At 43.8% G+C, this 27,112-nt stretch overlaps 1 protein-coding gene across 4 annotated transcripts in view; it reads right to left on the bottom strand.

The window, feature by feature from the left end:
* The window catches only part of CACNA1C (calcium voltage-gated channel subunit alpha1 C), a 790,825-nt gene that overhangs the window by 108,055 nt on the left and 655,658 nt on the right, over positions 1 to 27,112 (bottom strand). For all 4 annotated transcript variants that reach the window (XM_019515544.1, XM_019515545.1, XM_019515546.1 and 1 more), the window contains 12 exons: positions 26,735 to 26,855; positions 26,553 to 26,622; positions 22,091 to 22,223; positions 17,850 to 17,979; positions 11,647 to 11,706; positions 7,475 to 7,581; positions 5,522 to 5,609; positions 4,917 to 5,024; positions 3,158 to 3,210; positions 2,909 to 3,055; positions 1,384 to 1,585; positions 831 to 989 (listed from right to left, as the gene is read on the bottom strand). In XM_019515544.1, coding sequence (XP_019371089.1) covers positions 831 to 989; positions 1,384 to 1,585; positions 2,909 to 3,055; positions 3,158 to 3,210; positions 4,917 to 5,024; positions 5,522 to 5,609; positions 7,475 to 7,581; positions 11,647 to 11,706; positions 17,850 to 17,979; positions 22,091 to 22,223; positions 26,553 to 26,622; positions 26,735 to 26,855 — 1,378 coding nt within the window. The remainder of the gene's footprint in view (positions 1 to 830; positions 990 to 1,383; positions 1,586 to 2,908; positions 3,056 to 3,157; positions 3,211 to 4,916; positions 5,025 to 5,521; positions 5,610 to 7,474; positions 7,582 to 11,646; positions 11,707 to 17,849; positions 17,980 to 22,090; positions 22,224 to 26,552; positions 26,623 to 26,734; positions 26,856 to 27,112) is intronic.

Below are 27,112 nucleotides of genomic sequence, written 5' to 3'. Positions count from 1 at the left end.
ATCCATTGCCTTTGTGACCTGATCATAAAAGGCAATCAGGTTGGTCTGACATGACCTGCCCCTAATGAAACCGTGCTGGTTGCCCCTGAGCATCATCCCTGAAGCAGGCCCATCACAGATGTGCTCCTTGAGGATCTTCTCAAAGAGTTTCCCAAGGATAGAGGTAAGACTGACAGACCTATAGTTGCCCGGGTCCTCTCTCTTCCCTTTTTTGAAAATGGGGACCACGTTAGCTATCTTCCAGTCATCTGGCACCTGGCCCAAGCACCACGAGCGTTCGTTCTGCATTATAAGACTATTTTAATTGCTTATAACTTTGCTGAACTTGAACTGTTTGCACTAAAAAATTCTATGTTGTTTGCTGCAGGCTGATTTTTCTTAAAGAATGTTTCAGGCCAAAACAATTCAGTTGTTTCTGAGAGCAAGGCTGTGGGGGATGAGGGGGGAGGAAGGGAGGGCAGGGATGGACATGGATCTGTTTTTTCACCTTTTAAAAAAGAAACAGGACACTATTCAAAAAGCTTTTGCACTCCCAGACTTTGGAGTAGGGACTTTGATCTGCTGGGGAGCAGGGGGGGCAGCACAGCGGCTTTTGTGTCATGGATGTGCCTTTTGCTCTGCCTGTGAAATTCTGACCACATTCAGGCAAATTATAAATATCTGAAAAAACAGCAGCTTTCTTAGTCTGGGCAGAGATCTGATAAAACTCAACAGCTAAAATCCTCAAAGATCAAGTCCTCACTGAACATGCTTGGGCATTTTACCACTCCTAGCACTGACCAGACTGCCCATGTACCATCCTCACAGAACAAATAAGATGTTTTACTTACTTGCATGGCCAGGCAGATAGTGTTCAGCAGGATCAGAATGAACATCAGGTACTCAAAATAGGTGGAGTTCACCACATACCACACTTTGTACTGGTATTGGTTCTTAGGGATGTACCTCCTCAGGGGACGAGCCTTCAGGGCATATTCTACACACTGACGCTGTTAAAGAGACAAGGCAGATTATACATTTATGACGAGTAACAAATAGCATTTGGTGATTTGTTTGGTGAGGGTTTCTTTTGGACTAAAATCTAAGCAATAAAATAAACAAATGCTACCTACTGGAGCCTTTCACTTGTTCTCCCTCTGGGCTACATATTGCTCTTAGTTGGACACAGGAAATCTTGTTGAAATGTAGGTGGCATACAAGCCTACACTAGACTTCGACCTTTTATGTGGGCCCTTAAGAAAAATTTATTTTACGTAGTTCTCAAGAGATATTGGAAGTGCCATCCTAGGGTTTTGTCCTGTTGGTAGCCCTCATGTCTTCCTTTCAGGGTATATCTCTTGTTTTATTTCATACCCTTCGCTACACTGAGCAGCTGTAAATTACCTGATTCTTGTCCAGTTCACAGTTCTTGTACTCCTGCTCTCCTTGTTCCTGGAACGTGACAATGACGAAACCAACGAAGATGTTCATCATGAAGAAGGCAATGATGATGATATAGATGATGAAGAAAATGGAGATCTCCACCCTGTGGTTATAGATGGGTCCAACATCTTCCATGTGGGAATCAATGGATCTGTACAACAGCCTGGAGGCAAAGAGAGACACTGGAGAACTTAAAACATTCCAAGAGCATAATCTCATAGCAACTTGGTGAACTATAAAAGATACTGAAATTTAACAGGGTAACTTAATTTCTTCTAATGTTATCAAAGCTGAAAAATGATTTAGTTTGTATTGCGACAAGTACAGAGTAACTTCCTAGATCTGAATCCCAAATTTTTGTAAAAGTGCAGATCCACATCTTAGTTTTATCTATTTAATTCTGCCCATCCTGCTCAATGTCGAGGTGCATCGACAGTTTAACCATTTAAAAGGTTAAAACAACAATGAGACCTTCAATTTAATATAATGCAAATAAGGAAGAGACAGTCCAATTTGTCAAGAACCTGGTGCTACTCACAAGAGTTCTGTGTGGAATAATGATCTCAGTACTTTTAATTATTTGAAACCAGGTTGAAACTATCAGGTGAGAGCACTCTGGAGCCCAACTAGCAGATGGGGGGAATGCCATTAAGTCACTCGTGTTGGTGCTTCCCCTGTCACAGAGAAGTTGGTGTTGTCAGATATATCTGGTCAGCACTGCGAGGACTTCACTGCTGCAACTCGCACTAGCTTGGCAGTGATGGAAAGGCTTTTGTAAGAAAATGCACAATGCTCTTAAATACCGATAAAACACCTGACAAGGAGTTCACAGTACATATAAAGAATGGTAGGATGGGAAGCTATTACACCCTGAAAATTAGGCAGTATCAGGTATTTGATACTGGGCATCTAACTGGAACAGGCAAGATGGGAACAATAGTTTGCACTCAGTTGAAACAGTAATAGAATCAATATTATTACTCATGAATTTTATTACCCATAACAACAAACTACTCCTATTATAACTAATAATTGTTACTCAATAAGAGCAAAATATAAAGAAGCAATAGGCTCTGCTCCAAGGAGCTTATAAGCAAAGTATGTAGAATATAATAAATATATACAATATTTTATATACTGTATATAGTATAGTATGTGTACGTATTGTATATATAGCATATGTACCTATGTATTCATATTCCCAGTACAATAAACTGCACTTTATTATCTTTTTTTTAAAATATATAACTAAGAAAGCTTCACAACTCTCTGTGAAGACAACAGAAGATATTATGGGAATCATTTCTCCAATTACTGAAATACAGTCGCTTCTGGGGTGGAATTTAGCAACTAATTATCAATGCATTGCAGCAATGCACAACACTTCAGAGCTCTAGATCTTAAATTCCTTTTTAGAAAGGAATGAAGAATTTGCATTTATCCCCACCACCATACCCCTTGGCCACCTGCTCAGCTGTGCACTCACTCTGGCCAGCCCTCAAAAGTTGAAACAGTAAAGAGCGCCATCATGGCATTCAAAACGTTGTCAAAGTCAAACTTGCTGTTCTCCCAGCTCCGGGGCTGGATCATTGGCTGGGTGACCTCGCCATCTTTGTATGTAATGAAATACCCCCTATTGTTTGGAAAGCAGAAGAAAAACAAAAGAAAGTTACAGTTACAGCACTAGACCCAGGGGAGCCCATGAATGTTGCTGGCAGGGAAAGGATGAACTAACTTGCACTCTGCGGGTGTTTGCTTGGAGCTATCACTGCAGCTCTTCAGTTTGCCCTAGAGGAGAATGAGAGAAGAGTGAAACTTCCCTTCCTTACCATGTATGCAGTTAGAATGGACTTCTGTAGAAAAGGGACTGCATGTTCTTTTTGCTTAATCATCTATGTACCTCCATCAAGAGCTGAGTGACAACAGCTGTCAGGAGAGTAGTGAGAAAATAAAGAGCCTTGTAACATGGGACACCTAGCACATGTTATTTATATCGGGGGTGCTCACCCTCCGGCTCATCGGCCAAATCCAGCCCACAGAGCCATGAAATCTGGCTGGTGCCACCTCTCTCCCTGTGGCAATGGGGAGTGGTGGAAGCTCTGCATGGCTGGCTCCAGCCTCACCTGAGTCACTGCAGTGAAGGGAGATCAGGGCTGGGCTGCCTCACCTGCACTTCTGGATTGGGGCCAGGTTGCTCCACATTCTGCTCCCCACTTATGTCTGGATTAGGGCCACTCGATCCTCCACCACCTCGTGTGTCCAGATTGGGACTGTCCTCCCCTGCCCCACACATGCCCCATGCATCCAGACAAGGACCAGGCTGCTTCCCCAACCCCATGCATCTGGATTAGGGCTGCTCTGGCCCCTGCCCTCTCTTCCCCTCACACACCTGGATCAGGAATGCTCTACTGCACCACACCCTGAGGGGATGGATCAAGGTTGGGCTGCACAACTCCCTGCACTTGGATCAGGTCAATTGCCTGGATCCGGCTCATGGAGGGACCTGGCACCACCCATTCAGCCCAAAGGGCAAAAAGGTTGGGCACTGCTGATTTAGCTTGTAGTAAGCATTACTATGCTGTTTTAAAAGTTAAAACATGTTCTAAGTAGTTGCATGGTAATGCTTACTGCAATCTCCCAGCCTGCATGCTTCATAGGGAGCTCTGGCAAGTTGGGTCTCTGCTGTTGGTGGTGGGAGGAGGGAGACATGGGGAGCTGAGCCCAGGAGAGGGTGCTGCCCCTGCTGCTGGATCCTGTTGTCCTTGGATGTCAACCAGTTGAAGACTCCTGTGCAGTCCCAGGGCTGGGACCAACAATCAAATGATTGCCAGTCTCAGCCCTGGGGCTGTACTGGAGCCAGTTAGAATTGCCTATGCAGTCCTGCAGCTGGGATCATAGATCTCAGCCCTGGGACCACAAATTGCTCATGTTATTTTTGTGGAGTGGTCAGATGATAGTTGAACACATGTTACTTAATATGATCTGTGAAAAGTCATAACTTTGCTACAATCCTAGTGAACTTAGCATATGTTTTAGTGATTGAGTGTGCAGACTTTTGCATTTTAAGTGCAGTTAACATGTTCTAAGTGCAATGTATGACAATGCCCAAAAAGAAATCCAAGGAAACTTTTAAGATTAGCCTAAGTGATATAAGGCATGGGTGTGGATATAGCCCAGGTAAATACCACTTTCTAGGAAAAGCACCACTGCCACTAAGGTGTTGCTACAAACTGTCTGGCAGGAGAACAGGTTGACAAAATGTTACTCTTTTGATCCGACATGAAGTGCATCACCTCTGCAACATGTCTGGTCTTGGTTCTGGGTCGTGGGTAATGGGACTTGGGTTCTGCGACTCAGTTACTGCAGTGCTGGACATATTTTCTGCTCTGTAACAGGAAGCTCCATTTTCTTCCCTCCCCCACTACTTCTTCACTCTACTCTTCTCCCTATCCCCGAAGATGGTTCAGTGAGGTGAGTGAATGAATAGCTTTCACCTTGAACAACTGAACTCCAATGCAGGCAAACATGAACTGCAGCAAAGTGGTGACAATCACTATGTTCCCAATGGTTCTGATGGCAACAAACACGCACTGGACCACATGCTGCAAATAGAAGACAGAGGCAAGAGTAACTGGAAGGATCATTCTGAGTTGCTCTTGCTGTGGAAGGAACCTGTAAGTTCAGCAAAAAATATAAAGTATATAAAGTATACTACAAAGTGGCATTTCCAGAAATAAAAACCCCAAAGCCATGCCTAGAATGTGTGTTGTACACCTATAAGATGTAAACTAGTAGAAAAGCAGTGAAGAATACTAGGATTCATCTCTATAAAATATTTAGTAAGAAGCATGATGGATGTATATTTGAATACACATCCTAATCGTAAGAATGGACCTTGCTAACAAAGAAGAGGAAACAATCAAAATACATACATCTGGCCATTTGCAAATCAAGCCAAACTTAATGTACTTTAAGCCTTCTTGCCTTGACAGTGATCAAATACTACCTGCACTGTTTTAAAAGGCTGGTACTTCTTGCCAGAGGTAACTTGGGTTTCTAGCATTTAAGCACTACCTGAGGAGATCAGAATTTTTCTAACCTTTAGCCCTTTGGCTCTGTTGATGGCCCTCAATGGTCTGAGCACTCGTAGTACACGTAAGATCTTCACTACGTTGATGGCACTAGATCTGAAAGAAAATAGCAGTGAATCAATAGCAAGAGAAGGGGGCCTAGCTGTAGGGGAAGCTGGGTGCTTGACTTTTACCCAGTCTTTCTTGTTTGTAAATATTCTTGGAAACCCAGGCCACTTAAGACTTTAGAGTCATCTTGTTGCTGATGCTACAGCTGTTCAAAGCATCAAGGTGACCACAAGGATAGAACTCAATCCTTTGCTTCCAAAGCACAGGTTACTATAACTTCGGCGACAGGAGAATCTCCATGGGCTGTCAGAGCTATACTTAAGACATGTTGATTAACATAGCTTTGATTTAATCTGCCAGAGGACAATGATACACATAACCACTAGCCAGCTCATTACAATAATTTATTTCCCTCAAAAAACTTCTTTCTGTGAGTAAACATAATGCAGAGACATTAGTAACAAGGTACTCTAACTTACATCTGCGTTTTTTAAAAAAATTGTAACCATGTTTCAGAAATCCCCAAGGGAGGAGAAGTATTTTGGGGGCACTTCAAAAAGCTGCAACTTAGGCTTGGTAATTGCCATACTGAATTATCTGTGCAGGTTCTGCCACCTCGTCTGTACAGCCCCTGGTTATATCCAGATAGCATTAGCCATCTCAGCTGTATTCATGAAGGGAGGAGAACACAGGGAGGGCTCTCTTCAGCAAGTCAAGCTGCCAAATACACTGTGGATATGTAATGGAAACTCTGCCAAGATGAAGTCATCATAACACATTTTAAGATACGGCACAAAGAAGGACTCTACTGAAATGCTACTGAAAGGAGCTTCCCAGTGACTCATGCGTATAAAGGTACAACACCCAATCTGGCATTCAGTATGGCAAGGTGCTTGGATTCTGACCCAAGAAAAGTGCTGATGCTTACCCTGAACTTTATGCAACTTTGTGAATGTCTTGTTAGATCAGCATCAAAGGGCATAACCCGTTTCACACTTGCTCCTTAATGCAGAATGTGTCCTATGGCTTTGCAATGTTAGCCCCATCCCACTGTTTTTGGGAACATCATGCCTGTGCTAATATATAGAAGCCTTTGAAGACTGGGGAGAACAGCCAAAATTAACTCTGAACTGTCCTTGGGAACCTGACTGGAAGCCTTCTAAGGTTCATAAGAGCTTTCAAGTTGACTTCAGTGGGCTTTGAAACCAGTCTTAAGTGAGGTGCTATTCAGTTGAGGGGAATTACCTGAGCTATTATAGGATCAGTTGGGATCTTATTATTTTGGAACTGCCCTGGCAGTATCCTCAGACTTTCTTTCACTTGAGGTAGAAAGTTTTACCATAACAAGCAATGCTATTAACATGGTTAATTAATAAAAAGAAAGTTGTGTGGCACAATGACTAGGCAATGACAACAACACCAACTCCACAATTCTATCCTAAAGCTCTCAAAACACTTGGTAGGCATTCATTGATTAAGACTCAAAACACTTCTGTGAAGTAGCCAAATATTATTATCCCCATTTTACAGAAGGAATAATTGAAGAACGGACATGTTACAGTGAACATCCCGAAGTAACGCACTTTGAAATATCACTGAAGTCAGAGAACTGTGAGTGGAGTCCAAGGGTCTCATGAATTTTTGTTTGAAATGCTGACCACATTATATCGCTCATTTGGTACCTTCAGTATCTCCCTCCAGGTATTATAACCAAATTGACCTGGTGCATTACTAGCCTAACTAGAATAAATTTCTCCAACTTCTGGCACCAGCTAGAAAAAAAAAATCTTGAGATTTCAGTGTTGGTATTCAACACAATGCAAGGAAAAAAGAAAGACAATATGACCTACAGAGTCTATCCCACTGACTCCCCCCCCTTCAAAAGGCCCTCCAGTGGACAATGGCTCACTCACTGGATCCCAAAGGAGATGAGAGAAACGCTGACTACCAGCAGATCTAGGATGTTGAAGTAGTTCCTGCAGAAGGAGCCCTTGTGAAGGAAAGCCCCATATGCAGTCATCTGTGGGAAGGGACAAAGAGACAAACAAACTTTTCCATTAGTAGTTGCCCGGGAATCATATCTCAGATCATATTCAGCTGGTCATGCTCAAATGTATGTTCTGTGGGAGGGGGGACAATATTTCTAACACAGTGACCATTTTATCCCAAAACCCCAGTGAACAAGATGGGTCCCCATGAAAGGGAAATGAAAGGTAGATCCTTTGGAGCCTATGATAACTCTTTCTTTGAAATCAAAGCAAACGGAATATAAAATTTTACTCAGAAATAGAAAAGGCGCACAGTGAATGTTTGCAAAAAGAGCTCTTTCTAAAAACCAAATGATTTCCCCTTTATTTTCAACAGGAGAGGGCACTTGGAACTAAGATGCCTGCATGTTTTAAAAAACTTGATTAGACTTAGTAAAAATATGAAATCAGAAAGTGACTTTCTTTTGTGATATTTCTTGTTGCTAGGTCATTGGTAATAGACAGTGGAGCCCCTCCTCCCTCTGAGCAAGAACAGCAACTGAATCACTTGGGGGTTTTATGCTTTAGACCAGGGCTAAAGCAACAGGAGGTATTCTCTTTCCATTTGACTTGCTCCCTGTATTCAGAAACCCACTCCCCTATCTCCATGCCTTGTTTTCCCCTTAGTTTGAAGCCTCATATGGTTTACATTTGTTTTCAATAAATTATGTTGGGGGTTTTTTTTCATTTCCCTCTGTTCCTTTCTTACATATCTGAGGAAAGGATTCCATGGGACAATGTTTGTAAGACATTTGTACCAGGGATATCAGTCACTGAGAACACTTTACATTTCTGGAACATGAAGAATCCATTTCTTTTACTAGGTATCTTTCCTCTAGGATAATGCACTCTGGTGAATAAGCATCAGTTTCCGTGTAAAAATATGGAACTTTTCTGTACACAGGTGGAATTTTAAGGCTCCAGAAATATACATACTGGCAATATACCTAGAAATAGGTTTGAAACAAAACTTCAGGCCTAAAGACCTTTGAGCTTTGGAAATTTTAGGCAATGATTTGAATTTTATGGCTAAGACCCATTTAAAAAGGTAAGACTAGCATTGAGGTTTCTCAGAATGACTGGCTCTAACCAGATTGCTCAAAACAGAAGAAAAACAATCAGAAAAAAATCCAGTAAGCACGAGAATATGCTTAAAAATGTTTCCTGGTTCTCGTTACCAGCCCAGGAGAATGTGATATAGAATTTGATAACACTTTCCAAGCATGGCTGCTCATGGCAATTCCAGCCAAAGGACTGTGGAAGAGAACATGATATAGCATATTACTTATTCACCAAACATCTATGACATTAGGGAACTGACTACCAATCAGTCAGACAGAACTTAGAAGGAAAGAAGTATAAACTCTGGACTCAGTTTAGAATTTATACTTTATGGACACATCAGATTGAGGGAGGGAAGGGTTCTTGCCATGACAAAAGTGGTAACCATGACCTTTATTTTGTATGGCAATCTTGAAAGAGAGGGGGCACCATTGAAATAAAGATAGGAAGCTCTGTTAAGTTTAAGTACTATACAATTGTGGTACTTTTGTGGCCTGTTGAAAGATGTAATAATATTCAGAGGAAATAGCAAAAAAAAATCTTTTTCCTCTGTGTCTGCCTTCCACTTGTGGCAGCCCAAAGCAACTCCAATGCCACTGTGAAAAATATATATAATTTGTGCTTATGCAGCAGTTCACGTGTCCAAAAGACTGTGCAGAAAACTTGTTAATCATATTGTTTATGAGTATTATCAATTCAATGATGGAGCTTGATTCTCCATCGTCTCCAACCTTGTACAGTCACAGTCACTACTACTGTTTATCCTAACATTGCACAAAAGACTGCACAGGATGCAAGACGGCAGAGTAACAGACCCTGAGAGATCATGTGCTTTGTCTAAGGTCAAGCTGTGAAGCAATACTTGAAATAGGATTAAAACCCAGGATTTCCTGATCCTCTGCTCAGCTCTTACTCTCTTCTTCATCTCTATACCTAGGGAAAGTCCAGAAGTAACTGTATTTCCACTGAAGTTCATGGGAGTTTTGCCATTGCCTTCAGTGGAGCCAGAATTTCATCCCAGAGTTAGTTACTGTAAGTTACAATTCTGTAGGGAAAGCAGAGCACTATGGTAAGGGATTTGTTAGTTAACAGGTTCAGTTAACTGCCACTGAAGTGAAGGAGAGATCTGCATTTACTTCACAGGGAACGGGGTTGAGCTACTAATGTTATGCTCCTGTGCATTCAAATCAACTGAAGGTCTCCTTGTCAGAGAGTTGAGGCCTGGGCTATAATTTGATTTGAAATGTGGTTGCTGCTTTGCTTCCTTTTTGCCATGCTTTTTTTTGTGGGCACTTAGATTTACGGTCTAAATATGCACTCTGCACACAGCAGCACAGCATGAAGTGTGAACCTCTTTGGAGAGTGCCGTGGCTGTGGTGCTTTGAAGCCAAACAGACAAGTGCAGTCCTGAACAATACTCAGGGAGCATCTTGTCCCCTTAGTTTTTGGTGGGATATCACATTAGCTGTCTGAGGTACAAGATCTTAGCAACTCCAGGGAGAAATGCTGCTACCTGCCAGAGCTCAAAACCAGCTCACTGTGACAAAAAACAAGCTGTCAACTGAACCCTGCATTTAGAGAGCCAGAAACTTTGCTTGATTACTGTTATTTAAAACATTAGACTATCAATTTGGGGAAATGAGAGTTAAGAAAGAGGTAGCATATTTTTATTTTCTCCACAGTCAAACCATTCTCTTGCTACATTTCCTCATGGGTAGAGTGTTTCCCTGGGAAATCAGAAGGGGGTAAATCAGCCAGGCAGTTTTACTCTCTCAATCAGTAATTTTCTATCATGAGTAACCATCCCAGTTACAGTTCTTCATACTTTAAGTGACCTGTATGCTAAGCTCTCCCTCCATCCCTCAACAGTGAGATCTATGCTGGGTCTCTGTCATGGGTGACTGGTACCTCCTGAGACAGCGGGACATGTGCTCCCCCAGCAGCCAGTCAGCAACCGTAGGGGCATCCCTCATGGCTAATCTCGCCAACTGGAGGGGTCCCTCTGCAGCCGATCGTGCTGACCCGGAAGTGCCAGCGATGCTTCTCCTGGCACCCCCAATCTTTGGCTGGCACTCGTGGGGGGGAGGGGGCACCAGTGCTCCCACCTGCTCATCACCTAACTGGAGAGCGCTGGCTGTCAGGGAGTACACCAGCACTCTCAGGGGGTGCACATGCCCCCCCGTGCATCCCCTACACGTCACCACTGGTCCGTGTTTACTTCTGATTTCTCTTATTCAGTTGGGCTAACTGTAGCCTATAATAGATGTTTGGCTTCTTCAAACCCCAGTTTCATGACTGGGAAGAACTCAGAACTTGACACTGAGTTACGGCATGCAGAAGGGGCATCAGTTCAACCCCTGGGAGAAGGCGCATCAGTTCATACAGTGCCACCTTGCAAGCCCTCAGAAGACCTCAGAAGCATAACACCAGCTGACGCTAACACGAGTCTGGCCTACAGAAGGTGTGCAGGCTCAGAGTTCTTTGTACATCCTGCAGAGAATGGCAACCATTGGGGTACGTGTTTAGGAAGCTGGCTTTTTTCCTCAGCCATCTCTTATATCTCCTGACAAGAATGCCCTTTTATATTGAGTCCCCAACACAGCATCATACTGACACTGGCCTTATAGTAAAATGTAATTTTTATATCAAAATTAAACAGAAGACTTGTTTAAGTTTTAGACAACTATTGATAAGATAAAAGCCAAAGAAAATAGTGTCTGTGAAGATAACAGGGATTTAAAGTGATACATAGACAAAAGAGAGAAAGAGAGAAGTGTATTGCTCATATTGGTTACCTTAAGAATAATTTCTAATGTAAAGATACTAGTGAAGACATAGTCTGCATTGCCTAGGATCTGAAAAATAAGCACAATTGGGTTAGTGGTACTGAGTGTGACCCAGAGACAAACAGGCGTGTGTGTGTTAGCAACAGAAAGCGGCAGATAACTAGGAGGCTCACAAGTGACAGGTAATGGTAGAGAAGATGGGCACTTTACCTTCAGAGCAATTTCAATGGTGAAAATGACAGTAAAAACTATATCAAAATAAAAGAGAATCTGTAAAACAAAAGGGAATAAGGGTGGGGTGTAGATCAGTGACTGACCACTGTAACAGGAAATAGTCCAAAATCAAAATGCACAAGCCTGCTAACAGGAGACAAGCAAAATATATGAAAAATGGTACTGTAACAACACCCTGTTGAATGCAATGAAGTTCTTGGCACAAGATACAATAAGCACATCAAATGAAATCTTTTCTGTGAGTGACAATCCCATGAGGGCTTTGAAGGCAAAACATGTTTTTGTTTTGTTTTGTTTTGAATTTTATAAAGAATAGACAATTCAAGGATTTCCCAAATATACTTCTAGACTTAGAACACAAGAAGGGCTGGTCTCTTGGGGGAAAAAGATATGGGTTCCTTTTATTAACTTCTGTGCCTGGTTGCAATGGAAGAAAAACAAACTGCAAATAGGCATATAGGGTTGTGATTCCTTTCTCTCACTCCTGACTTGTCCTGGATTAGAATGAACAACAGGGGCCAGGATCTTATTTCATTTATTAGGAGCTGAAGTTGACTTGGTATCTAACATTATGGACCAATGTACCTTTTAGGGGCTTTAAAAGCAAGGTGGAGCTACTATTTGGAGTGCATACCTCTTACCACCTAACCGCTACATCTGCATGATAATGCAGTGATACAGTGAGCTAACTTGCCCCAATTTTGATCCTGAATGAAGCAGTTAAAATTGGAGCAGTTTTGTTACACTTGTATTGCTACAGAATCAAGCAGTTGCACGGTAACAGCAGTACCTTTTGATAGTGGTACAAAGGTTACATATACCTATACCCACCTATGATCCTATTCCTCTTTGAGTTCCTGAAAATGCATTAATGCTTCTAACTGTGTAACGCAGTCACCTTAGCCTTAAAAACTAAGGCCATACATATGTGTTATGTTTCTATCAAGAGAACTGCAGCTCTCCCAGTAGAAACCATGACTGGACAGACATTCACATAGTTTCTTCCAGAACAAAACTGGTGGTTCTGGAAGAAAAACAAGCTATCTCCAATCCAGTAGAAGTCACTCCTGGGAGAAGAAGTACTTGTATACTTCCCTGCTGCTTGATTCTGTCCAGAGACCAGGAGGATTTAATCAGTGGGGCAATGCCTCCTGTGCCCTCTGAAATCACGGTCACCCCAGCCTGAGGAAGGCAGGAGAAGTAGTTGCTGCTCATCTCTTCCTGGTCCCAAGAGAAGTTGAATGGCAGGGAAAAGCTCCCCTGTCTTTCCCAGACTGGGGTCATCCTGGTCTGGAGAGGGCATGGGACAGAGTTGCTCTGTTCCCCCCTGTAGATCAGGAGGGGAGGGGAGGAGCAACTGCTGCAGCTCCCCACCCACTTCTCACATTGCAATGCCTGGTATGAGGAGCAGAAAGGGGCTTTGCTGCACTGCTCCAGTGCCCACTGCTTTGAGGAAGGCATGAGGAGTGGGGAGAAGTGGTTGAATGCCTATACTGCTACCTCTCATGGAAACAATTCTAGTGGTAGAAAACTTCCACCACTAGAAATGAATGTTTGTATGTGGCCCATGTCACATGAAAGCAGTGAGGAAGAGGATGACCCATCCATCTTTTGTACTGACAGCTTATCAGAGACTCAGGCAGGGTGGAATAAAATCACACTGAAGTACTTGAGTCTACTTCGGCACCTACCTTGGGGAGCAGTACATGGCCTCAAATGTATGCTTAGAAACTGAACATGGAGTTTTTGTCTAGATTGAAACAAGAGGCAATGGCAGACATGGATATGTAGAATGACCTTCAAAGCAGGCAATGTCAGGAGACATGGATATTTTAACTATGAATCAATCTCAATCCCACTGGAGGGAACAGGAGTTTTCCCATCGACTTTCAAGGGGTTAGGTTTTACCCTCTATATTTCTGCTATAGGGAAATACTCATAATGTAGTCAAATCTGCCAGAGTCTCTGAACCCTTTTCTTTTAACTACACAGTTACATGTGCAAATCAAGAATGTTTCTCCCTGGGCTTGCTGTCTTGTTAGTTGAATTAAACCTTAAATTGAATAGTTTCCCAAAGGAAGTAGTAGAAGCCCCATCACATGGCAAATATGAATCTTGGCTGGACAAAACACTAATAAACATACAACAGGAGATTATCTTTCAAATGGCAAGGAGATGGACTCCACCTCTGGTACATATTTCCTATCTCTAGACTTCACTGTGTGATATAAGTGGTGGTGTAACTTACACTTATCTAGATTCAAATATATTATTATGCTACATAAATATGGAATGACTACTGCAACAAGTGCAGCTATCTAGATACAACTCGTAAATTAAATCGGAACTCAGAATATTTTGCAAATATACTAAAGGTCAAACAGAGACAAGTATTGCTGTTTAATTACTGAACATATGTCTTAAAGCACAGTAAGCCATGGCTGAAATTTTGTCTCAGAAACTTCATGGGAAGTTGCACCTATTTGTGGGTGCATCTACTAGTTCTACTGTGCATTAGTATGGCTGGCAAAAACCATACTAATGCACTAATGTGCAGCAGATTTAGTCTAATGTGCATTAATGTCACTTAAAAAGTGTTCACCCACGCTGATCACAGCGCATTAAGTTAGCACCCATTACAGGTACTAAATTTAATGTGCCATAATTAATGCAGTCTGAGGCAGGATTTGGACTTATAATCCTTTGTGGAATAATGTTATAGTCAGTTGACCAGATTTGCAGTTACTCTCCAGCTGCTTTGCATCATTCTAATGACACAAAGCATCAGTGAACTTGATTAAATCAGATGATAAAAATGCTTTTATAGCTGTTTTGCATCACTAGAACAGCACAAGGCAGTGAATCTGGCCCAGAAGAAGTTTTCAGTGGTCATATAGAAGCAAAAGCTATGTCTGATGGAAATGACTGCAGATCACCAGCTTCATTTTGGGCATGCTCCTCTTCAGCACTTCCACCTCTATACACAAATCCAGAAATGCAGCAGTGAAGCCACTTGTGGTGTGTCCCTGGCACTGCTCTCAAACCTGCTAGAGAAAGAGGTTCTCATAAGTGGCCATATAGGGAATCCCTGTAGTCTTCATTACTGCATTTCTGGGTGTGGTATGTGGAACCCAGAGTAGGTGGAAACAACTGCTTGAACATGTCCCTCCCCAAGAGCCCACTCTTCCTGCCTACTTTGTGGAGGTTAGTGCCTATAGCATTACTAGCCTTGCAGACACTTTATGCACAAAAGAGGCCATAGACCAGCCTGTGTTGTCTCTGTGTGAGTGAACAAGAAGAGTTAGGCTGCTTGTACCTTCTTCCCAGCCTCATGCATAGGGCAGGGCACAATCTCACAGTTATACTACCAAAGCATAAAGGCAGGTTGAATTTGCAACTCAAATTTCTTGTTAGTATCCTCTTGCATGGTATTTTAACAATTTAAAAAAAATTAACGACTGTCAAAGTATTACAAGTTCTTCAAAAACTAGACTAGAAAAGCTCCATAATGCCTCTCTGGAGAGCAGATCCCAGACTTCTCATACGCAACTGCTGACTCTTCATTTCTGTGATGACACAAAGTAATTGAGGAAGCTCTTGGCATACCTAAAAGAGCTATGTAATTTTTATGGGGGTTAATAAGAATTTTTAGAAAAGCAGGTGAGAATGTATTTCTGTGCTGAATGCCCTCTAAGGCCTGCTCAGTAAAGGACATTAACATATTTGTTGAGGATTATCTCAAAGTCTGTTGATAGTTTTGCACCCTGCATTCAAATGCTAATGACCAGACTCCAGTTTCAATAACACTGAGTTTGTACCAGTGTGACTGAACTGGCCTGAAGAGGTTTACAGCAGTGTCAGTGGGCACTTGTACATGTGACAAAAATTTCCTTTGTGTGGCTTAATAGCATTATACAATACATATGCGCAATGTTTGAGGGTTTCAAATGAGTTTGCAATGTTTGCAGCATTGCAAATTGCAATGATACAGCTGTCAGCTCCCCCACCAGCCACAGGAGAGGTGGGCAAGCTCCACTGATAAAAAGGATTGGGCCCTTCACCACTTCTGCCTTCAGCAGGCACCTGGCAACTGCAGGCATTGGCGGAAGGCAGAATCGGTGGAAGGCAGGGGCCCAATTTTTTTTTCTTTTTTTGTGGAGCCTGCCTGGCTGTCCCACAGCCGGGGACGGGCAAGTTTCCAGGGGGCTGAGCAGTCCCTGAGCTGTGGGAGGCCACAGTCCTTCCCTCAGCAGCAGCATGCCCCCCCAGATCACCTGGGTGGGCTGCTAGTGTCCCCGGGGTTGCTCCAGCTCAGAGACAGAAGCCAACCTGATCCAACTCTTCCCTGAGCCTGCTGGGGCTTCCAGCACCCCGTGAACTCTCCCTGCTGCCTTCCTGCCACTGGTGTCTGCCTGGGAATGGGCTGGCTTGCCCCTGGGGCAGTGGAGGGAGGCATTAGGAGGGTGGCTGGGTGTGCTGGTGGCTGAAGAAGGTGGCGGGGATGGTGCATGGGGTGCTGGAAGCCCAGAAAGGCTTGGGGAAGCTTGGGCTTGGCAGGCTTCCGGCTCCCCATGCACCATTCCTGCTGCCTTCTCTGGCTGCCAGCACACCCAGCTGCTCTCTTGCTGCCTCCCTGAGCTGCCCCAGGGGCAAGCCAGCCCATTCATCGGTGGCAGGAAGGTGGTGGGGACAGTGCATGGGGTGCTGGAAGCCCCAATGGGCTCAGGGAAGAGTTGGATCTGGCTGGGTGCTGCCTCCAAGCTGATGCAACCCCCAGCCCTCTAGCAGCCTGCTCAGGTGGCCCCAGGGGCACTGCTGCCACAGAGGGAAGAACCAGGGCCTCTTAGGGGCCACTTTCCCCACTGGAAGCTCACCCTCCAGCTGGGGAGAGGCAGGCAGGCTCAGCAAAAAAAGGATCAGGCCCCTGGAGGCCCTTCACCATAATGTGAAAGAAAAAACTGAAATGGGTTTCAATTACAAACCAAACATTTCAATTTAGAGAGCATAAAATAAAACCATAGGGTGTGTGTAGATGAAACAGGGGCCCTATACTGAAGTGGTGGGTTTTTAAAAACACCACTTCAATTCAGGGCAGATTAAACCCCTGTGTCATGCACACAACCCATTGACTTACCTGCCTCCCCAGCAGCGGGGAGGGGAGGGCGAGCCGCTGGCGGACAGAGTGGTCCCTGGGCTGCGGGAGTGCTTCCCTCCACAGCAGCGGCGGCCTCCCTCCCCAGGAGGCACCCACCCACAGGCACCTGGCTCGAGGGTCTGGGAGGATACTGCAGCCACAGAGGGAAGCACCGGGCCCCAGTGCAGCTCAGGCAGGCAGGCAGGCTTGGGGAGGGTGGGGGGTGGGGAAGATCAGGCTTGCTGCTTTTCTTGGGCAAAACCTGCTTTCCTGGGCTGCTGCTAGGCTGCCTGCAAGGCTTCTTGCTGAGCCATGGAGCTGCACGGAGTCGGGTGCTTTGCTCTGTGGTTGTAGGGGCAGCAAACTAAAACTCCTCCTCAGAGTTTTAGTTTGCTGTGCCCCAAGTCATTTAAGGTGAATTACGCTGCCGAATTTCCTACAGCGGCTGGAATTAATGTGCAATATGCTGCCAGGGCGTGCAAACATCAACACCAGTAAAGTGGTGCAGAAGCATTTAGCCCGTTTTAAAGTGTCGTGCACACACGCCCTTCCTTTTGTCTGCACATGGCCATAGAGATTAAGCCCCCATCATATGTACAAGTGCCCAATGGAGGTCAGAGTCAGGCCCAGGGTTTCTCATGTGAAAACAGGGGTGGGACAGGAAAGCTAAAATTCTGAAAGGAACTTGGAGAAATGAAGAATTATTTGAAACCCAATCTAAGTTTCTAGGTTCCATTTCTGCTGTGCTCTCCCTACACCCCAAATCCCCTCTTTGACAGAAGGCCTATTTTTTACTTCACATTTTCTCTCATACCCCACAACTAAGGGGTTATGATATGGCCAAATTATGCCTTGATTTGTGTTCCCTGCAAGCCCAATGATTTTTATATAGCCTATATAAGGCATAAGATAGGACAGAAAGTCACTCCAGAAACTTCTGATCTAGCTGTCTCTGCACAGCCATCAGTCTCTTCTAGCTTTGGTTCAATAGCTGGTTGAACCACAGTCTTAATGTGTAGTGAGGGAAGGAGAGTGGGAGGCATACTTGGTTCCTAAAGGAGTAGTGTCGGACAGGGTCCTCGGCTGCCAAAGAGATGCTGCTGAGCAAGATGAAAAAGAGGATCAGGTTGGTGAAAATGTTATCATTAACGATGCGATGGCAGTGGACACGAAACCTGCAAGAGAGAGGAAAGACATAAACCTTATTCATTAGAACCAGCATGGAGAGAAAACACAGGGATGGGAAATACATTCCCTCTTCTTTTCTGGCTGAGGCTGTACCTGGAGGAGTGATCTGCATAATTCACTCTGGTCCAGCAGCATGGGAAAAAGGGAGGCCCTGCAGCTGTGCCTGAGTCCACATGGTATTAAGCACTCTGAGCTCCCAGTGAATCACTTGCCCTGGTGTTCATGGGTGGGGGGTATGTCTGAGCATACCCACCCACCTGTTCTCAGTCACATGCCAAATCTAGAAGCATGGTAGTGGAGCAGTTCTGAGAGCAAGCATTCTCCCTTCCTGCACATGGCTGCTCTTGTGATCTCTGTCTTGAAAGCAGCCATGGGGGAGGCCCCTGAGAGAGTTTCAAGCCACATTTCCACTTTTGGTGTGGGACATCTATAAGCAGGAATGGGTGGGTGGGGTCAGAGTACTGCGAACGTGGTGTACACACGTCCTCAGTGCCTCACAGAAGGTCAGCATCTTGGAGGAGTGTGACATAGATACCTCAGTGAGGCAGAGAGAGGATGGCAACAATCTCTCTTGGTATGTTTGACTTCTATTAGATTCAAAGTCCCATAGCTTCACTCTGAAGCTAAACCATTTGCTTCAAACAAAGGGATCTAAATGAGATAGAAATCCATTTAGGATCAGTCTTCACCAGTTCTTTCAGCTTTTTTCCCCAGGCACATTACTGAGCTGACCTGAGAATGGTATTGCAATGTCTGCATATGGCTAAGCCAGTGCAGCATACAGGAACAGGGAGCTGGGGAGGGGCATCTAGGGGCATACAATACAGTTTCCATCTGCTACAGTTCAGAACTAACATAAGGCATTTCTTGCTATTAGCAGGAGCCTATCCAGCAAGAACCGAAACCAAGTTCAGGCCGGTGGAAATGTGCCCTTGCCTAGTTTGACTGGAACCTCCATAGCTCTTTCCATCTCAAGGCACTTCATATAGAAAGAGACATGTAGCCACACAACACCTTTGTGTGTCACTGTAGATAAACTGTCATTTTATTTAGGTCCCTGTTTTGCTTCTAAGCCCCTAGTATTTATTATAGCAAGTTTACCGGTGATTGAGGAAGTGAAGTCACTTTTTCAAGAAAAAAAACATGGGTTAAAGCCAGGATCAGAATTCAAGAGTCCTGACTCCCATTACCCTACTGTCTACTATAACCCTTTTTACAGGGTAATTACATCAGTCCTGCCATGGAAAGACTGGCCTAGGGTTCAAATGTGCCCTTATGACAGAGCCTCATGTGTGGACTGCACTGGTGTGCACTTCCCTGTGAGGCAATTTGCCTCTGGCAGTGTGGTGCTTCACAAAGCATGTTCACTTGTTACATCCTGGAAAGGAGGCAGCATGCATTTCTATTTGTGGTAGCCTAGGACCCAGTAGCATAGTCGGGAGAATATGAGGACCATGCTGCTCACACCCCTGCAATGGGCTATGAGAGAGTGTGAGGCTTCTAATAGCCCTTCTTCTTTTACACCTAGGCAAATTTGAGCTTGCTCCTACTCTTCAGTTACATGTGTAAGATACAGCTGAGCCCAAAAAGGAAACCCTGCACATTCTCTTGAAAGCCAGATGGACCCATTCTTTGCTCTGATGTTATTTTTGTTATTTCTGCATCACATCAGGAAACCCATCTGCTAATTACATTCCAAAATTCCCGCACTATCTCAAGTAGATGCCATTTTTTAATATAGGCAAAAATACTTCTGGCCACAACAGCTGACTTTTCCATCTAGCAGGGAGTGATGCAGAGAATAAATGATTCAAGGGAATTGTTAAGGATAGAGGTAGGTTTTCATCTCTAGGTGATAATGTCAGCCCAGTGGACCCAATCCTGATCTGACTGATATCAGTGACAAAAACTCTCAGTGATATCTGGCGGCAGTGGCAGATTCCTAAGAAGTGGCAATAGCTGGCACCAGACGATTTATCAGTGGTCTATGATGGTCTCAGGACACTGGTAAGCTTATTCCATACATGGCTGGCCACTGCACAGCCTTCACATAGTAATGCATTTCAGTACCTCCTGATCACGAACGGGACAAGGCTACTGACAGACAGATTAAGGCTTCAGATCTCATTGGCCATGCAGAGATGTTCCATTTGTGCCAGAAGAAACACTTTTCTTCCAGCACAAAAAGGACAGAGTACAGACCTTCAACATCTTTCATGCAGAAGAAAAATGTCTCTTTTGCAAGAAGTTAAATTGGTTACTTATGAGGAGGATCTTCCTCCTGATTTAATTTGAACATCTATACATTTCTCTTGGGAGAAAGAGACACCAGTATCCCACAGTCCTCTGCTCTCCCTCCTTCAATCTCCAAGTGAGGGAGAGCAGAGGACTGTGGGATACTAGGTGTCTAATGCCCGAGGAGAATTCTCTCCTGCCTCAGGGGAATACCCCCTCCCCACAATCAACTCAGGGGTAAAAGTCCCTGCCCAATGTACTCCTCTATCCTGCACCTGCAGGAAGAACCAGGTGCACTCACAGCTGGAGCTTTTCTAGGGTTCCAGCCCTGGGAGAATGCCCCTCTTGTCTGTCCTGCCAATCAACTGGATGGCAGGAGGTAGAGGGACTATTTTCCTGTGAACACTCCTCCCCTGGGAGTGTTTGTGGGCAGGAACGCAGTTAGTGCTCTGAGAGGATCCCTGCAGTATGAGAAGAGCCCCCACGTGGTGCATTACTCCCATTCCACTGGAAGGCATAAAAGGGCAGGGATAACATTCTCCTATGGCAGAAGGATGATCCTCCCTCATCCCTTCTACCCAGGCTCAAGTAGCCTTGTAGCCATGGGAGATTTCTGGAGACTGGGTGAAGAGGAAGGCAATGTGGGAGAAAGCATGGGAATCAGGCTGGGGAAGGCTGTCCCCAACTCTAGTTCCTGGCCTCTGGGTTTTAAATGATGACCCAATCACCTATCTGGTGGGGAGTGCAATGCTCCAGGGGCCAGAAACTTGGGCTGGGGAAGCTATCCTCACTCCAGTTTATGGTCCTGTGGGTTTTACATGTTGCATGTGCTACCCAGCTGGGAAGAACATGCAGCAATTTAAAAGCCAAGGAACAGGGACCCAGGGACAGGGAAGCAGTCCTCAGCCCCACTTCCCTGAGTCTCTGGCTTTAAATCATCCCATTTGTAACCCAGATGGGCTGCACATGTGACCATTTAAAAACCAGGGGGCTGCCTAACCAGGCAGGCAGGGGAGAGCGTAAGCTGTCAAGTAAGGATGGGGATAGCTCAGGGAGCAGCTGAGAAATTCTTAATAGCTAAGAACTTCTTTCTGAGAAATTTTTACCATAGAAATGAACTTCTGTACGTGGTCATTGCCAACTTCAGACCTCATTTTTTAGGTAGTGCCCTGCTTCCTCTTCAACTTGTTTTAAGTTTATTCATAGCATATGGACTAGTCAGATTTGTAGTATACCTCCCAAGGACTAGAATGTGGTCCATAATGCCCAAGCTGTATATAGAGAGAGATACAGAGCTCTGATTCCCCAAAAGGTACATCAAAGAAGAGTGGAGAAGAATGCTCTCCCCAGCAATCCAGTCCTGTGGAGCCACGAATTGTCTTTCTACCTGTCCCCTTTTCTGCATCCTATTTTGTGGATGGGAGGAATGAGTAAGAACACAAGGACTGCTATTGTGTGCAGTCTTTGGGAAGCCACTGAACAAGAAAAACCTTTCTTGTGCTTTGGTGGCCACACAAGGTCTGCTTACAATAAGGCCTACATGTTTTGGGACATTCCAGTGGCCAGCACAGAGTGCTTGCCTCTGTGTTCCTTACTTCGAAAGCACTTAAGATTTATCTCTCAAACTGGACTCCTGCTAGGCAGGATACTGGTATTGTTACTGATACTGTTACAGAGGTCTGTAGAGCAGGGCTTCCCATCTGGGGTTGCAACTGGGGAGTTGTACAGGCATGACTAGGTCACTGGATGGCCATGCCATGAACAGAAGATATGAAGCTTTGTACCACATGTTCTTGGGGCTCATTACAAAGATGTCCTGTGTTTTCTGGTTGGAAAACTGCAGCAGAGCTGCTTCTCAAATACCTGTTGCTTGGGCTGAAGATAAAGAAAGCACTGGCATCCGGCATGGGCACAGCTTTTTCCTTGAGATGCAGTTCAGACATTGGGCGTGGCCGGGGACCCACAGGCATCTCAGGCTCCTCCTCATCTTCCTCTCCTGGAACAAACAGTTTTGTACTTTAATATTGTCAAGCACATCATATGACCCTGAAGTTTCACTTCCTTCTTTGGCTTGAACTACAACTAGACATTTCTCCTCTTGCTTTATAAGAACGCTGCATGGAGCTGGTGCCTCAGTTGGCACTGTTGTGCCCAGGGGATGGGAACTTTGTCCAATTCTTGTCAGAAATCTCAGAGATGTCACTTTTTAAAATTCAGGAGAGAGAAGCATTAAAAGGCAGAAGACAAAGTCAAAACTCTTGCAGCAAGTTCCTCTGAAGCAGAGCTTCAGACAGTGAAGATCAGTGCCTAACTTGCAAGAAAGGAATGCAATGATGGGGACTGGGATGCCTAAGGGGGCTAAGGAGAAGGTTTGAAAGAGAACCTTAGCCTTTGAGGCTTTCAAGTACATGCTGAAGTCAGATGATGCTCTGTGGAATGTGTGACAGGATTTTGCTATTTTAAAATTCTTAAGTTCATTTAATTTCATTATTAACATAAGCAGAAATGTGCAGCAGAGGGAGAGATTACTGGCTGTGCCCAACCATAGTCATCTTCCAGCCAACATGTAAGAAGAAATCTACTTCATTGAGCACCCACAAAATGAGATAAACTCAAAGACAACTATAGCTCAGCTTCTTGCTTTCTTTCCCCTTCCTTTAATGATTAATTGGACTTTCATCATATTAGAAAGAGGTAGTTTGCCATTTTAGCCTGAAATCAGGCAGAAGACAGGGCAGGATGGCATGCATTCAGAGAAGCACAGACAGAAAGCAGGGCACAGGGGGCACCTTAGACACTAACTTGCTCAGGCCTCTCTAAGGTGAATGAATTAGTCTCTAAGGTGTCCTCTGCCCTGCCTTTTGCCTAACACATTAGAAATTGTAGACAGATCAGCCCAGTCCCTAATCTAGCTACCGGTGACAAAAGAAGAGCAGCCCACAAGAGCATGCAAATATCATACAAGAGCATGCAAACAGTTTTCTCTTCTAGGAGCAATTCAGTTCAGAGGACCAGAGACAAGTGTTTGAGTTTGGCAGGCAGAGCATGTACCTGTTTAAAGAGATACTTTTCTTTAACTGCTCCATTTTCTTCTGTACTACACTTTGTAACATAGTTTGTTCAAGCTTCATTGGTTTTAAAAAAATTCTTTCATGCATGCTTTTCTAAACACTCCTTGCAGAGGTGGTGTTAATGTTAATCATTATAATAATATAGTAATTATCATACTTTGCATTGTTTACATGAGGATTTCAAAGACATTGATGAGCATTAATGAATTTAGCCTCACAACATTCAAGGGAGGGAGGTAAGTAAGTGTGATTAACTTTGTTTTAATGCTTGGGATACTGAGGCAAAGGTTATATAACTTGTCCAAAAGTACACATGGTGTCTAGGAGCAGGGCATAGAAAACTCATCTTCTGATTCCTAATTTTGTGCCTTAGCCACAAGATAACCTTTTCCCTCTTACTATGCATAGCAGAGGAATAACTCTGGAGTATGGGGTGAGGGCTCAGGAGAGTGAGGGACACTACCAGAGTAAGCATTCTGCCTTCTGGGAGATAATGAACTCTACTATCTGCCTCATCCCACCTTTATCAAATATATAAGAACAATATGTGAAAGCTTCTGGGCTCAGTACAGCCTCTGGGTGGGGGATGTGCATTCAAGGTCTCACTCCTGAGGAAAGAAGGTAGCATTTCTTCATATAAAGTAGGCTCATAAGGGCATGGCACAAGTGAACACTAAAAGCCAAATAATTAAAGGGAGTTACAGCTGGTGTAGCCTGACTGTGCCCTCATATCAGGTAACTCCCTGAGAAATTGAAACACTTCTATGAAACTGGAATGCACAAGTACATCCATACAAGCAAATGCCAATTTGGCATGCAAGGGAGATTTCTGGGTACACCTTCTGCATGCTAAATTAATTTACCTTTTTATTTTTGTTTGCCCCTTAACAACTGAAAAGATGCTTGTACTTAAATAAGCATTCCCTCCACTGAAGCCTGTCATGTGAACTGGTCCTGGCAGTCAAGTTCAGATCCAGATTCAGACTTTCCCAAGGTCTGAATCAAAGGTCTTGGTTTGGTTCATTAGAGATTGAAGGGAATGAGCTGTCAAGTTCAGATTCAAAGTTTCCCCGATGTTCAAGTATGTTCAGTGCTAGGCTTTTAGTTTGGAATTATGCTGAACTATATTTTGTTAAAAGTTAAACACACACAATTGACTAAAATGCTGGATCAGTCAGAAGGTTTGGTAGAGAGAGGGAGAAACTTCTTAATTCTTTACATAGGACCTTTGTGGAGGCATATTGTTTTATTAGATCTTTCCTTGCTAAATTCATGAATCATCTTGGACTTTTGACATTACCTGATGTACTCTCTGAATTGGATGTCTCTGTCTGAACTATACTGTAAGATTTTCTCCTCACAATACATCTATCACCTTAATAATTCTTCTAATATGCATAAGCTCAGTGATGGTGCTGATCTTTACAGAGAATGCAGCAGAAGGAGATGGAAAGATAGGTAATTTGAAATGTAAGTGCTCTGGAGGCTCCAGGGGTGGCAGGTTTGAAACTGGACTGTATAGTAGATACAGTGAAATGACACTAATGAGAAAACTAGGATAGATGCAGGGAAAGCTGATAGAAGACTGAGTGAAAAAATGTGAAGAATAAAGGAGAGCTCACAAATGAAATGACAATACTTTTTGGCCACTAGGTTAGTGTGAGAGATTGCCAGAGGATGGGATGACATTATCTCTGAAAGGATGATTGGTACTAACAGAGAAAGCCACAAACTAGAAACAGGTGAATGTTGATGAGACACTTAGAAATGCATCATCTCAGAATGCCTGATAACTGCAGTCAAGATGCAGCTGAAATACAACTATGTACAGGGAGTGGGTATGAAAGGGTCTAAGGTCAGATGTTGTCCCAAATAGTGATGATACAGACATATAGCACCTTCTGTAGCAAAAAAAAAAAAGGCTAAGAAGATGAATAGCTCATAAAATCAGGTAGTCACAGAGAAGTTGATAAGATGGCAGGGATAAATGGAAGTGATTGGAATAGTTGCTTCCCCAATAAACAGGGGAAGTCTTGATCCATTGACTCTCGGAACCAACGAGTAGTGTAGAGAGGTTCTTCAGTGTCAGAGCTTCATAGAGAATAATGAGAAGACTATACAGGAAAGAATGTGACAGATTATTATGATAAGTCTCATTTCCTAATTGAGAAAAGATTTCTGACATACAAAAGTTTAAATAATTTTTCAACCCTGTGCTTCCATGAGCCCTTAGAGAAGCAGCCAGGCAACAACAGGGCTATTAGATATCATTTTCAGCAAATCACTGAGAACAGGAATAGTAGTATAGGACTTGAAAAGAGCAAAAGTAATTCTAATCTTTGAAAAGGGTGAACAGATCAATTCTGGAAACCACCACACAGTTCCCTTTGCTTCAATAAATGGTACAACAGAATGACAAATGACCCTGGAGCCAATCTGTTAGTATTTCACTGATAACATCACAGTGGATAGTAGGCAGCATGAGTTTTTGGATATCTGATCATGGCAGGGAAGTTGTCATTCAAATTATGGACTCTAGTCCATATTATACTCTTCCTGGTATACTAGGCTGCTGCTTGGCATGCCAGGAATAAAGCCTTAGGATGCTCTAACTTTTGCCTGTGAGTCATGGTTCCCAAGAGCCCCTTAGTGAACTACAAGTGTTTTGTGTCCACAGGTATGCAAAGAAAGGAGTTATATACAATCACTGGACACACTTTCCCCCTCAGTCAGCTCTATTTTGATGGTCTGATGCTGAAACAAGAAACCTAGTCTCTTGCCAGACAGGCTATTGATAAGTAGGCAACACATTTATATTTAGCATTTGGATTCAAATACAACACAGTCTTTCTGCCTAGCTGTCCAAACACCTTGTATATTTGTTTAAAATCAATTGTTGTACCTATTTGGCCCCATCAAACTCATTTGCTTACACATATTGAAAGGGAAGACCAGAATAAAAAAGAATTTGGTGTCTGTTAGCCTGCCATCTTAATGAAGATAATCAGTGGTGCTCTACTAAGCAGTGAATCAAGTATTAGTAATAAACATAGGACTGGAAGGGACCTCCTGGTCACTGAGCTATCTCAGGCAACCACACTGCAGAATTCCTTCATAAAAGTATTGCATATTCAGTATCAGCTCACATCTAACCTTTGACCAGCAGTGGATCTGTAAGTTCAAACTGTTATTTCTTTAGGAACCACAGTCTCTCCTTTCATTACCAAGATTGAGAAAAAAGGGCATAGAGGTACCTGGAGCTTCAGTAGTGGGATATGGATTCTTTTCTTCATTTTCATTGGGCTGATAGTCCTCCACATTGATCTGGCAGAAACAGGGGATAGACACAAAGTGCCAGTCAAATAATACATTCCCTTTTCATTTGCTCAGAAACCTGAGCCACCCACAGCACACTCAGTAGTAGCAGTCAGCAGACCTTGGTAGCAGGTGGGGACTCTCCATCAGCAGTGATCGATTTCAGCTCTATTTTCTCCTCCTTTGTCTCCTCCTCCACAGCTGGCTTCTCTATCTCCTGTTTCTTTTCTGGACTAGCAGTCCTAATAAAAGTCAGCAAGATAAAAAGCAAAGGACTTACAAAGGTGAAAAGGTGTTTTCCTTTCAGAAACCTAGTTTAGGATAGTACACAACATGCCAACAATTGGTTGCCATCTCCATTCTGTACCCAGCATTGTGTCATCAGGGTTTTACTTCTTACCACCTGGAAGCAAAGCCTGCAACTCTGTTCCAACTCCATATAGCTTTCCTGTCTTCTCAGAGCTTTCTTAAGTGTGTGTGTGGGGGGGGGGGGGGGGGG

This window comes from Gavialis gangeticus, unplaced genomic scaffold (assembly GCF_001723915.1).
Source record: "Gavialis gangeticus isolate Ggan-Ray unplaced genomic scaffold, GavGan_comp1, whole genome shotgun sequence".
NCBI lineage: Eukaryota > Metazoa > Chordata > Crocodylia > Gavialidae > Gavialis > Gavialis gangeticus.
The sequence above is the reverse complement of the archived record's forward strand: the minus strand, read 5'-3'. Positions and strand labels throughout refer to the sequence as shown.